The 13,760-nt window shown below is 43.4% G+C and overlaps 1 protein-coding gene across 2 annotated transcripts in view; it reads left to right on the top strand.

The window, feature by feature from the left end:
* Window positions 1-2,103: 2,103 nt before the first annotated feature.
* Nek4 (NIMA related kinase 4) overlaps window positions 2,104-13,760 on the top strand; it is a 49,631-nt gene continuing 37,974 nt past the window's right edge. Inside the window, exons 1-5 of one of the 2 annotated variants that reach the window (XM_028891276.2) lie at window positions 2,104-2,377; window positions 4,266-4,493; window positions 8,145-8,342; window positions 8,533-8,640; window positions 10,629-10,783. In XM_028891276.2, coding sequence (XP_028747109.1) covers window positions 2,285-2,377; window positions 4,266-4,493; window positions 8,145-8,342; window positions 8,533-8,640; window positions 10,629-10,783 — 782 coding nt within the window. In that variant the 5' untranslated portion in view covers window positions 2,104-2,284. Of the gene's footprint in view, window positions 2,378-4,265; window positions 4,533-8,144; window positions 8,343-8,532; window positions 8,641-10,628; window positions 10,784-13,760 lie in introns of both variants that reach the window. The other variant, XM_028891275.2, reaches the window with a different exon arrangement.

Here is a 13,760-nt window from a genome sequence, read left to right as displayed (position 1 = left end):
CACCACCATTCTTCCTTCTGTCTCTGAATTTCCTTCCCTCCTGTAGATAACTTGCATCATGAAATCATACAATATTTGTCCTTCGTGGCTAACATTTCATTTACATAATGTCCTCAAAGTCTTTCCTTTGCTATTTCCTTTGCTTCCTTGCTATTGTATGCAAGAATTTCCTTCCTTTCATATCACTTTATAAGATACACACACACACACACACACACACACACACACACACACACTTTTATCTATTCACCCAATGATGGGAACTTAGTTGGTTCCCATTCTTTGCTCTTGTGAATGTTGATGTGATCACAGGTGTACAAATATGTTTGAATCCCTGCTTTGAGTGTGTGTGTGTGTGTGTTCAGAGATAAAATGGCTGCATTACGTGTGTAATTTTTTGAAGAGCCACGATACCAATTTCCATACAAGCTGAGCCATTTTCTATTCTCACCAGTAACACATAGGGTTCTAATTTCTCCATATCTCTTGGTCTTAATATATTTGAGTGATTACGCAGGCCAAATGATCTAGTTACATATTTAAGATTGGCACATTTCTTTGGCAATGCCAACTTCCTCTCAATTAGAAAACCAAACAAAGCAAACCACAAATAAATATTGAATTCTAGTTAATGATATTGCTAAAGATAAACATTAGTTACAGTGGAGGAGGCAGATTTGTATTAGTAACTATTGACAGTCACAGGACAATCTGAGCTTCATTTTAATCGTGCAGAGGTGACTGCGCCTTTTAAAAGGAGAATGAAGGCTGGGCGTCGTGGCATACACTTTTAATTCTGCACTCAGGAGGCAAAGCCAGGCCAATCTCTGTGAGTTCGAGGGTAACCTCGGTTACATAGTGAGACCTTGTCTAAAACATACACACACACGCCACCACGACCACCACCATCACCACCACCACCACCACCAACAACAACAACAAAATGGGTAATGAAGGGGAAATAAAGAAGTGAGCAAAGGGGCTTCTTAGAAAACTGAAAAATTCCAATGGTTTAGGAGCATGATGCTGTTACATGCCTGGAAACTCAACACTAAAGAGTAGGATTGCAAGGTTAGTTACATTGGCAGATCTTATCTCAGCAACAGTAACATACTAATAACAATAACAGTTGGTCGATGTAAGAGCAATTAAGCCAGCTGTACCTGCTAGAAGATGGGACTCTATTTTCCCACACAAACTGGGAAACATGCCTAAACTTTCTGATGATTACATTTCAAAAGAAGGGCTTTCTCTCCTGGAGAAAAACATTCCTGGCTTGTAGAAGATACATGCACATATATCCCAACGGGAAAGGGGAATAATCAGTAATTCTTCGCCATTTAAAAGCAAATTCTAGAGGCAGGTAGATCTTTGTGAGTTCGAGGCCAGCTTGGTCTATAGAGCGAGATCCAGGAAAGGCGCAAAGCTACACAGAGAAACCCTGTCTCAAAAAAAAAAAAAAAAAAAAAAAAAAAAAAAAAAGCAAATTCTTTGGGCAAAGCAGGTAGGCTAACAGACTCTTTCTCAGGCAGCCTTGTGTTTTCTCAGACAGGTGTTAAAAGGGGGTCTTGGTGCTCCCGGGGGAAGCAGCATGAAGCTCTGTTAAGTCTCTCAGGATGGTGGTTTTGCAATTATTCTGTGGGAGATCTTTGCAATTCTCAATAAAGCCGGATGAAACTTTTAGGGATGACAAGTACTAATGTCTTGTGTATTTCTCAGTGCATCAAAAGGGCAGGCGAAATAATGTCATGCAAGAAAATAAATACAGCGAACATCATTAGTGAAGTCTAGAGTCGGCCAATCTTTCAATAGAATGTGAGCCAAGCGCACAGACAGTTAATTTTTTTGAACGAATGAATCACACTCGGTTCTTATAACCAGTAAGGACTCATTGAACAAAGCCCGAACCACAAAAGCAGGAACTGAGACTCTGGAGTCGCTCTGGCTTCCCAGTAGCGAAGCTCTATGGCAAGTCCTCCGCGGCTGTGGAACCGCTCTGGCCGCTCCAGTGACGACTCCATGGTAGGTCCTCCCGAGGTTTTCGGAGCCGCTCTAGCGGCTGCTACGTCGGCTCTATGGTGGGGCTCCCAATTCTGAGCATGCGCAGGACGACACCGCCTGTATTGCTATGGTAGCGGCGTCCGGGTGGGCCGGGCCTCGAAGCTCCTGGCCCGACGGGGCCGCGTTTATGGAGGACTTCGCCTCCCGTCGGGCATGAGCGGGGCCTCCCGCTGCCTTTCGCGCTGCTGCCGCCGCTTCCCGACTGTGGGCCGCCTCCGGGAACATGCCCCAGGCTACCTACTGCTACGTGCGGGTCGTGGGCAGGGGCAGTTACGGGGAGGTGACGCTCGTGAAGCATCGGCAGGACGGCAAGCAGGTCGGGGGTTGGGGACCCTCGCCAGGGGCGAGGAGGGAAGGGGGTGCGCCGAGGGCAGCCTCAAAAGTAGGAGGTCCCGAGTGGGCAGGGGACTCCTCTTCCATTCGAGGTCAGCTTCCCAAGTCCTTCCACAACAGTAGCCCCAAACTTTGTCTCTTCTGTGGTAGTAACTAGTGTACGTTGTCTGCAAACCTGTCACCGTAAAATTTCACGAGAGCAGGGGCCTAACTCGGCACCACCTGTGAAGCACCCTCTCCTGTGTGGCTTGCTCTACTAAAGCTCAGCTCATCTTCTCGCCAGCTCTTCTCAAAGTCCCTGTTTGAGTGCGTAGCTTGACCAGCCATGCAGCTGCCGAAGCTGGGCTCGTGACAGTTATCTTTGGTGCTCCCAACGCTGTTGGTGCTCCTGTCACCAGACCAAACCAGCATGCTCATCTCTCTTGGTACTGCCCCAATTCAGGACACCATTCTTGGTAGCTAAATGCCCGCTCCTTCCCGACGAGTCCCTGTCGCCTCTTTTCTTTTCTCTAGCCCATCCCTTTTGCGGCAGTGATCTTTCCAGAACTCATATCTGATGTCACTCCTTCTTTGTGTAAAGTGTGTTGTCTCCCAAAGGCTCATGAGCCAGTATGACTCGCTACCAGGGTGTCCACAGAATGTTTTGCAGAAAGGGGACGGCTCTGAAACTGAAAAGTGGCATTTCATAGTACTGCCAAACCAGGTGCAGCAGCAAGCTGAGAGAGCCCCCACACTCCAAGTACAGGACCCGCTCTCCTCACAGGCTAGGTTCTCTGCCGAGAACACACGCTTTCTCATAAGATTGACTCAGTAGGCACCCTGGGGAATTATGGGACATGGGTGCTAAGAGTAAGAGTGTAGCTATAATAATAACCCTTCTTTTTGAGCAGTGCTTTGAACTTCAGGAAGCACATTTGTGTATGTGTTTATTTAGGAGTGAGTATGTGATCTTGGAGATGATTGAGGGCACTATATTAAGTAAAATATTTTATTTTTAAATGGGAATGATGTCCTATGTGGAGGACCAATGATGCTTTAACTTTTTTGGGCCATGAGTATCTAATGTGTCTCATACACCTATTTAAGCTATATCTTATTGCCTTGTGTAGGGAGAATTTAGAGGTTAAGGAGTCTTTTCCCTTTTTGTCTAATAGTATGTTATCTTGGATTCACTTTTTAGTCATTATTAATTTTTGTATTTTTTTTCCTTTTTTGAGATAGGCTATGTTGTCCAGGTTGGGTTTCAAATTTCTGGGCTTAAGTAACCCTTCTGCCTTAGCCTTCAAAGTAGCTGCAATTGTAGAGTCAAAGACATTGTAAAATGCAGAGGGAAAGGGTAGTTTGTTTGTGACCTGGAATGGGCATAAGTCAGACTTCGGAAAATAATCATTAGTTGGACTAATTGGTAGAGCACTTACTTAGCATGTACAAGGCCTGGAGTTTGAGCCCAGCACTGGGGGAAAAAGCACAATTGTCAGGGGCAAATAGTTTCCCCAGTTTTATCCTTTTTTTTGTTTTGTTTTGTTTTGAGATAGGGTTTCTGTGTAGCCCTGGCTGTCCTGAAATTTGCTCTGTAGACTAGGCTGGCCTCTAACTCAGAGATCCACCTATCTCTGCCTCCAGAGTGCTGAGATTAAAGGTGTGCGCCACCACCGCCCAACCAGTTTTATGATTTTAGATCTTCCTACCACCTCCTCTTCAATGTATCCAACTGGCAATTTTATGCCTCTTGAAAAACAAGCCAGTAGTTTATCTGATAGGCTCCAGAAGGTTGGTTTTGAGGACTGGACATTTGTGAGAACTCTTAGCTACTTCTGAAGCTAGAGAACTGTTTGCTTGCACCTTATGAAAGTATTCATTTTCTTTGTTAGTACGTCATCAAAAAGCTGAACCTCCGAAATGCTTCCAGCCGTGAGCGCCGAGCTGCCGAGCAGGAAGCTCAGCTCCTGTCTCAGCTGAAGCACCCCAACATTGTCACCTACAAAGAGTCGTGGGAGGGAGGAGATGGTCTGCTCTACATCGTCATGGGCTTCTGCGAAGGAGGTGATCTGTACCGGAAGCTGAAGGAGCAGAAGGGGCAGCTTCTGCCTGAGAGTCAGGTAGTGGAGTGGTTTGTACAGATCGTCATGGCTTTGCAGGTACTGTCACTCATAGACCGCTGTGGGCGCAGTGTGGCAGGAAGGCAGCGGGGGCATTTTCCTGTGCCAGGGATGACATGGTAGGCTAGTGACCCATGGACTGTGTGTGAATGATTTCACCAATACAGAAAAAGTAGATTTTTACTAAATTTGCTGAGATATAGCCACAGCAGGCAAGAGTGGAGAGAAAAATTGTCTGTACAATAGTATTTTTAGGGGCTGGGTTTTTGGGTTTTTTTTTTGTTCATTTGTTTATTATTAGTTTTTTAAGACAGGGTTTTTCTGTGTAGCCCTGACTGTCCTGAAACTCACTCTGTAGACCAGGCTGGCCTTGAACTCAGAGATCTGCCTGCCTCTGCCTCCCGAGTGCGGAGATTAAAGGCTAGGGGCTAACCGGTTTTATGAGAGGTGTCTCCACATGGCAGTCAGGCAGGGTTTTGGTGACACGGTGTCCTGGTCGTTTAGAACTCATCAAGTTGAACGAGTGTGGAGCTTATACCTGGATGCTTACACAGACATGTCATTATTTGGCTGAGGAATATGTTTTACAGTGTTGGTAGTCTCTTCCTGGACAAGGCAGGCGTGGCTCACCAGGATCAGACTTCTAGGATCTGAGGCTTCTCTGTGTTTGTGTCTTCTGCCACATGAAGACCTTTCTGTGTGCATTTTTTAATTTGTTTTTAAGTTTACTCATTTTGTGTATATGAGTACTCTGTCTGCATGTACATCTGCATGCCAGAAGAGGGCATCAGATCCTACTATAGATGGTTGTGAGCCACCATGTGGGTGCTGGGAATTGGACTCAGGACCTCTGGAAGAGCAGCCGGTGCTCCTAACGGCTGAGCCTCCTCTCCAGCCCTGCCCTTTTTGTTTTCTAACCTGGTGCTGGGGATTCAAATTCAAGTCCCCATGCTACACAGCAAGTACTTTACTGATGCCTACCCACCTCCACCCCTTTCAGCCTGCTCTGTAAAGAGTGGCATTTTCTCTTTGTTTTTGTTTGTTTTGAGACAGGGTTTCTCTGTGCAGCTTTGGAGCCTTTCCTGGAACTCACTTGGTAGCCCAGGCTGGCCTCGAACTCACAGAAATCCACCTGTCTCTGCCTCCCGAGTGCTGGGATTAAAGGCGTGTGCCACCACTGCCTGGCATAAGAGTGGCGTTTTCTACAGCAGTGTCAGGGTGACTATAACCAGGACTTGCTGAGGTCTTTGTGGTCTTGCTGAGAGGCACCAAGGCCCTTGGTCTTTGCTGAGCATACTTTGTGTTTGGATTTGAGCTCCACCTCAACCCCTGGCACCCTGGCATCCCTATACTCAAAGAGTGGAATGTTCTGGTGGAAGATCTACCTCATCCCCTCTCCCATCACTTTCCCCAAACCTGCCCCTTCAAAGCCCCCCAAACACAGCTCCTCCCCCACAGAGGCTCAAGACCACGCCCACAGGGTATATAAGCTGCATTTCAGAAAACAGACACATGGTTCTTCTGGTCTGGCGTCCCAGTCTCCTTTCTGAGGGGCTGGGAATCACCCAGAAACGCTTTACCTATTAAACCTGGGCTTTTCCAATTCAGTCTGATTTGGTTTAATTTGGATTGCTGGGTTGGCAGAGAGGCCTTCAGGGTGCAAAGACTTATCACTTAATGTAAAAGCAGCCTTGTTCTGAGGTTAGAATGGCTCAGCCCCAGGACAGTGTCTGCATATTTTAGGAAGACATCTTCTCATGTGCTTACATGGGGGAAACATGTTTGTTTGTTTTTTTAAATGTCCTTAGTGTTGGAATTCCGGCCACTCCTCCAGCTATGTGACCGCACAGGCGCAGTTCAGTAGCCAAGCAAGGGGCCTTACGTCCTATGTAATCCATGCGGTCTGTGCGTGCGTGGCGTAAACTCATATGCGCATGTGCAGGGGAAGCCATAAGAAGTGGATCGCGCCCCGCGGTGGTGGCGCACGCCTTTAATCCCAGCACTCGGGAGGCAGAGCCAGGCGGATCTCTGTGAGTTCAAGGCCAGCCTGGGCTACCAAGTGAGTTCCAGGAAAGGCGCAAAGCTACACAGAGAAACCCTGTCTCGAAAAACCAAAAAAAAAAAAAAAAAAAAAAAAAAAAAAAAAAAGAAGTGGATCGCAGGCCCCTCCCCTTCCTCTTCTCCTCTCTCCCTCCCCCCCTCCCCCCTCCCTCCCTCCCTCCCTCCCTCCTTTCCTCCCTCCCTCCCCCCCCTTGTCTCTTCCACAGGCCTGGTCACGCTCTCTTCTGTCCCTCCCCAATCCCTTCTAATAAAACTCTGCTCTGATAATGGGTTTTGTCGTGCGTGCCTAGTGAACTTTCTTGCACAGTAACAGCTCCGCTTATTAAAATCAACAATTAGAAGCTAAATCAGTCTCTCTTGCTGTAGCATTGGGATGTTTCTGAGTGAGTGATGTCTATGTTAAAGTAGACATGGATTTCATATATAATCACAGAAGATACTAATTCTTTGTGCATTAAATATTTGTAGCAAAGTCAGTTTTAAGAGCCTTGAGTTGGTAAAGAACCAAGGATGACCATGTGCCTTATCGGTTGGTCAGCTAAGTCATTTTGAAAGATGGCTGGGCTAGTTAGTATTCCAGTACTGTGTGGCTCAGGTTGTCCTGTTGCTGTGGCAGAGTGGATAAAAATGCAGAACAGATTTGTATTTTAGTATGCACATCCCCGAGTGAGACTGTGTTTGAAGTATCTCTCAGGCCCGGGGCTTATTTGTCCGGAATTAACTGACCTTGTTTAAATTCTCACATGCTCTCTTGAGGTAAAAGTGATGCTTTGTACTTTAAAATGTTGTCTAGGATTTCATAGGTCTGAGAGGAGTGCACATCTGGCTTTGGATAAGTTGTTCCACCTTCGGTGGGAGTTTATAAATTTTTATTTTTTTCTTGGAGACAAGCATTCCCTTTAGTCTAGATTGGCCTAGAACTCACTATATAGCTCAAGATAATCTCAGACTTACAGCAGCCATCCTGTGTTAGCCTTCTAAGTGTTGGTCTTAATAGGCCTAAGCCACCATGCCTGATTTATAAGCATATATTTAAATGATCCAGATATTATTAAAAATGATAGAGTTGTCAAGGCATCAGTAAATAATTACAGGAGGTACCAGGCCAACTAATATGTGGAACTTAATTTTGTGTGGGTGTGTATACATGATCATGGATGTGTGCACATGCATATGCACATATGTGTGTATATGTGTGGAAGCTGGATGTGAAAGTGTGAGACATTGAATGTGAAATGCACTTACGTGGCAGCGAGCTCCAGAGATCCTCTGGTCTTCACCTCCCCAGGCTAGGATTGTGCCAGTGTGCCTGCCTTTTTACAAAGTGCTGGCGGATAAACTTGGCTTCTCCTGCTGTGTGCCGAGCATCTTGCCAACCAAGCCTTCTCCCCAGCCCCAGGACTCACTTCTCTTGCTTTGAAAGTTGTAAGGTAGTTTTTTATTTAGAGCCTATAGAACAGTAATGTTTTGGTTGGCAGACAACTAAGGCTGTTTAGCTTAAGTAATTACTGGTGGTGTATATAAAAAGCTGGAAATAAACAAATAAATTAGTATACTTACATATAATGAAAACTTTTTCTGTCTTCTCAGTATTTACACGAGAAACACATCCTCCATCGAGATCTAAAAACTCAGAATGTCTTCTTAACCAGAACAAACATCATTAAGGTGGGCGACCTGGGGATTGCCCGCGTGTTGGAGCACCACGGGGACATGGCGAGCACCCTCATCGGCACTCCCTATTACATGAGCCCCGAGCTGTTCTCAAACCAGCCCTACAACTATAAGGTAGGATGCGCACAGCTGTAAAGGTGTGCCCTGCCTGGCCTGGCCTCTGGGAGAGACCAGAATTTCAGAGCCGTATGAGTAATTAAATCAGAATTAACTGTGAATCAGTTGGAAGGAAATGTATGCTTTGTTCTGAGAGGAAAAATGTAAATAAGACATTCAACATTAACCATTTACTGTTCTTTTGTAGTCTGACGTCTGGGCTTTGGGATGCTGTGTCTATGAAATGGCCACCCTGAAGCACGCTTTTAATGCAAAAGACATGAATTCTTTAGTTTATCGGATTATTGAAGGAAAGGTAAAAAATAATTTAGAACTAATTGGACAAGGTCTATATACTATAGTTTTGTAAATATCTATTGTTGAAATAATTGAATTCTTTTTCAGTGCTGGGGGTCCAACCCAGGGCAAGTGCAGAGCAAGCACTCCCTCACTGAGCTACATCCCCAATTCTCACTAATGATTTTGATTAACTGACTAATTCATCGCTACCAGCTGAATAAGTAGGACTCTAGGAGCTCTTCTGTGGAAAAGGTCGAAGTTGAGAAGTATTTGGTTTTCTCTTAATGTTAATATATAAAAGTAGCTGATTGACTCCAGAGAGCTGGCAGTTTGAAAACTTCTCCCTGTGACTGACTGCAGGATGCATAGGCGCTATCTCCCAGCAGCCCATAACTGAGTGAGCCCTATTTACAACAAATCCATCCTCTTAGAATGTGCTCTTTGGTACTTGTCAGAATTGCAAGTAACTGATTAAGAACTGCAGAATGTATTAAATATGATGTGGATGCCAGAAATACTAACTTCATGTTATTTCCCTGAGGTTGGTTGCCCTTTGCAGTGACTTAAAGATTACCCAAAGACTCAATGAAAAATATTTTTTAAAGTATATGAGTAAAATCTTCCAATTGTAGGGCTGAAGAGATGGCCTATTGGCTAAGAATGCCACTGCTCACACACATAGCAGCTCTCAGCTCTATGTACCTGCAGACCCTAGGGCATCCGAATCCCTCTTTCAGCCTCTGCTGACACTGTGCTTGTGATGTGTTTACATACATACAGGCAAAACACCAATATACATAAAATAAAAATAGAAACTCTTCAAAATTTGTTTCCAATCTTACTATTTAAAGAATTCAGTTTAAAAAAGGAATAAAAACTTCTCCATTTTCATGTTCTTGATAACTACTATTAGCAATCTATTCCAAGGCCCCTCTTTTCTGTCTTTGAAACAAATATAGCTCCGGGTGTGTATGTACTTATACACAAGTAGTCTGAACAAGAAACAAATGGCATCTCACTGTACACAGTGGTGGGACCCAGCTTACATTTTTGGATTAGTTGTAGTACTTGTCTTTTACTTTTAAGCAGCTGCCTAGTGTTTTATGGGAAGAATATTGCTATGAAGAGACACCATGACCATGGCAACTCTTACAAAGGAAACATTCAATTGTGGTGGCAGCTTACAGTTCAGAGGTTCAGTCCATTGTCATCCTGGTGGGGAGCATGGCGCCATGCAGGCAGACATGGTGCTGGCTACATCTCTGCTTGCAGGCAATAGGAAGTCAACGGACCACAGGAAACCTCAAAGCCCTCCCCACAGTGACACACTTCCTCCAGCAAGGCCACACCTATTCCAACAAACCTCACCTCCTAATAGTGCCACTCTCCATGAGCTTATGGCGGCCGATTACATTCGAACCACCACTGTAGCACAGCTTACTCCTAAGTCTCTGTACCCGAACACTTCATTTCTAGTTACTGACTACTGCAGGACCAGCACTGCACTGAATATTCTGGGACGTGAGTCCCATTTGTGCTCTTGGGCCTGTGAAATAGCCCAGTGAGTAAAGGTGGTTGCAGCACAAGCCTGATGACCCGAGTGTGATCCCCAGAACCCATGGTGGGAGGAGAGAACCCACTCCCAAAGTTGTTTTCTGCCTTGAATGTGCGCATGCTCATTAATGCACACATGCTGATAATAAGTAAAATTTAGAAGAAGAAACTTGTGTTTCTATCTGAAGGACAGAGTCCTCAGATGGGATGGCTGAGCTGAAGGGATACTATTGTATTCTTATAACGTGTTATTATAACCAGAACAGACACTTTTCATAAACTAATATGCCTGCTGTTTTCTTCTTTTGTGGGTATATTACTTTAAATAAATTAATAAATATTAATACTTTTATATACTGTAATGATTTTTACGTATTGGGAAAGCCTGCCAGTTTTTACTTTGTTTCAAAATGTCACTAATCATAATTATAGTATTGTTATTCTTTGCAGTTACCACCAATGCCAAAAGTTTATAGCCCGGAGCTGGCCGAGCTGATCCGGACAATGCTGAGCAGGAGGCCTGAGGAAAGACCGTCTGTGCGGAGCATTCTGAGGCAGCCTTATATAAAACACCAAATCTCCTTATTTTTGGAGGCCACAAAAGCGTAAGATACTTCCCTTACAGAAAGCTGGGCTGCACTGAGGGGGCAAAGGAGGGTGGCTTCTAAAGTTTCTTTCCTTTTTTAAAAAAATTATTTATTTTTTTAAATTTTATGTGCATTGGCGTTTCACCTGCATGTATGTCTGTGTGAAGGTGTCAGATCCCCTGGAATTGGAGTTACAGACAATTGTGAGCTGCCATGTGGGGGCTGGGAATTGAACCCAGGTCCCCTGGAGGAACAGCCAGCATTCTTAACTGCTGAGCCATCTCTCCACCCCCCTAAATTTTCATATGTAAAAATTTATGGTGAGGTTTTTTTTTTTTTTAAACAAAAAGTAAAACTACATGATTAGAGCATATAAGAAGACAAAATTCTACCCTCTTGGTGTTTTTTGGCCTGGGCCTCAGAATTTAATTTGCATAGGAAAGCAACAAAATAAAGTTTTATAATCGGAGCCGGGCGGTGGTGGTGCACACCTTTAATCCCAGCACTCGGGAGGCAGAGGCAGGCGGATCTCTGTGAGTTCACGGCCAGCCTGGGCTACCAAGTGAGTTCCAGGAAAGGCGCGCAAAGCTACACAGAGAAACCCTGTCTCTAAAAACCAAAAAAAAAAAAAAAAGTTTTATAATTGGAAGTCCCTGAAGCAGTAAAATGTAATGCGTCTGTGGTAGACTAACAGGAATGGGGATTGTGAAAAGGAGCTGTGTGGAGAGGTAAAGGAAGATTATAATTACTTTACTGAAGTCTACAGATTTCAATTCAATCAGCTTTCAGTTTTTTATTTTATTTTCTTTAAATTTTTTTTGGTTTTTTTGAGACAGGGTTTTTCTGTGTAACAGCCCTAGCTGTCCTTAGAACTTGCTCTGTAAACTACGCTGGCCTCAAATTCAAGAGATCTACCTCCCTTTCCTGAAGAGTGCTGGGATTAAAGGCATGGCCCACAACTACCCAGCAAAGTTACATTTCTTAGGGTGGCATATTCTGTCACCTTTTATATACATGTTAGTCAGATCTAGTGGCACAGGCCTATAATCCAAGTTACTCAGGATCACAAAAGCAAAGCCTGCCCAAGTTAGAGAGTGAGCCATCCAGGGCAACTTAGTGAGACCTTGTCCCTGTAGACGGACTTTTCTTTGGGCCACCAGCTCGCAAAAAAAAACGACAGGGAGACTTATTGATTATGAAAGCTCGGCCTTCGCTTAGGCTTGTTCCTAGCTTGTCCTTGTAACCTAAATTAACCCTCATTTCTTAATCTATGCTTTCTACATTGCTCAGTCACCTTTGCTCTGTGCCGCCTGTCCTGCTTCCTTTCTATCCGGTTTGTGACTCCTCCTTTCTTCTTCCCAGAGCTCTCTCTGTCCAGAAGTCCCGCCTATACCTCCTGCCTAGTTATTGGCCATTTAGCTTTTTATTAAACCAATCACTGTGACGTATCTTTACACAGGGAAAAGGAATATTCCAAAACATTTCCCCCTTTTGTCTAAATAAAAAAGAAAGGTTTTTAACTCCTAACACAGTAAAACTATATACAATAAGAACAATTATCAAGTAAGAATTACATTTACAATGTCCAGTCCATTTGCATTTGGCAAATTTAAAGAAAATATTCCATTATCTATCCTTAGTCCAAAGTTTTATACCTAAACTATTTTTTGTAATAACTTGTATTATCATCCTAAAATTATCTTTTTAGACCTTAAACCATCTTTTTGGGTAAACGACTTAAACTTTTATGTTTCTTGACCTTATAAACTTTATATCTCTTATGTAAGTTTCTTTTCTGAAATTGGTAACAAGGAAAACTGTACAACTAGAACTATCTAGTCTTTAATCCTCATCAGAGACCCAAGAAGGATAAAATATTACTTGAGTAAACAGGAAGTACAGGGTGAACAACTTCCAAAACTAAGAAATGACAGAAACATCTGGCTGCCTAGATAGTTACCCCAAGGTTCCTCTGTAACATTGGAGTATCCATCTTTGACCTGCAGGCCTAGACTATCTGACAGAATTTTCTGTAAATCGGGAATTTTGAAGGACTGTCTTACCTTGTCTTGGTAAAGTTTGGCACTCGCTTTCTTTTATGTCCTGCTTGTCCAGTTGAGGCAAGAGCAGTTTCTTTGCCCAGTGGCTAGCATTTTCCACAAAGAAAGCAAACTTCATATGGAGGTTTTTCAATGCCCATCATCCCTTTTTGAAATAAATTAGTGCTGCCAGGAGCAGACATGGCTCACTGTCATGAAAGCCTTATATTATTAAAACATTTTGAATGGCATATTCTGTAAGTCTTTGAAGTGTTTGAAGATCATCTATCTAAAATGTATCTCTATATAACCTTGAAAACATATCTAATATGACTACAAGTTTGATTGTTATAGGTGACTACTACTACTAATTTGCATTCTTTATTAGCCTAAATAGTTTTTAAAGATTAAAACTTTATTTTTTAATTTTTTAATATTTTGTTTCGTTTTTTGAGACAGGGTTTCTCAGTGTAGCTTTGGAGCCTTTCCTAGAACTCACTCTGTAGCCCAGACTGGCCTTGAACTCACAGAGATCCGCAGTGCATCTGCTTCCCGAGTGCTGGGATTAAAGGCGTGCGCCACCACCACACGGCTAAAACTTTATATTTTTAAATGAGCTGCCTAGGCACGATATCTTAAACAAGAATAGAAACATATATACAGTATAACAAAAATAACCTTAAATTTGTATCAATATACAAAAACTCATATCAATGTAAAATATTTAAGACTAGTAGTTGCTTTTTTAATATAAAAGTAGATTTAATAGTTTACCCCTTTATCCTATCATTTCTATATTATATTCCCCCCTTTTCCCTTCAGAAAGAGATCCCTGAATCTAATCTCCTTTGTTTAGCTTTTTTCTTGACCATGACCAATAACAACTTGTAACCAACCTCCCTAAATGATGACAAACATCCATAACCCACCAAATGACAAAAAAACCACCCATCCCA

Source organism: Peromyscus leucopus, chromosome 9, assembly GCF_004664715.2.
Source record: "Peromyscus leucopus breed LL Stock chromosome 9, UCI_PerLeu_2.1, whole genome shotgun sequence".
Classification (NCBI taxonomy): domain Eukaryota; kingdom Metazoa; phylum Chordata; class Mammalia; order Rodentia; family Cricetidae; genus Peromyscus; species Peromyscus leucopus.
Note: the sequence above shows the minus strand (reverse complement) of the source record. Positions and strands in the feature narration are given on the sequence as shown.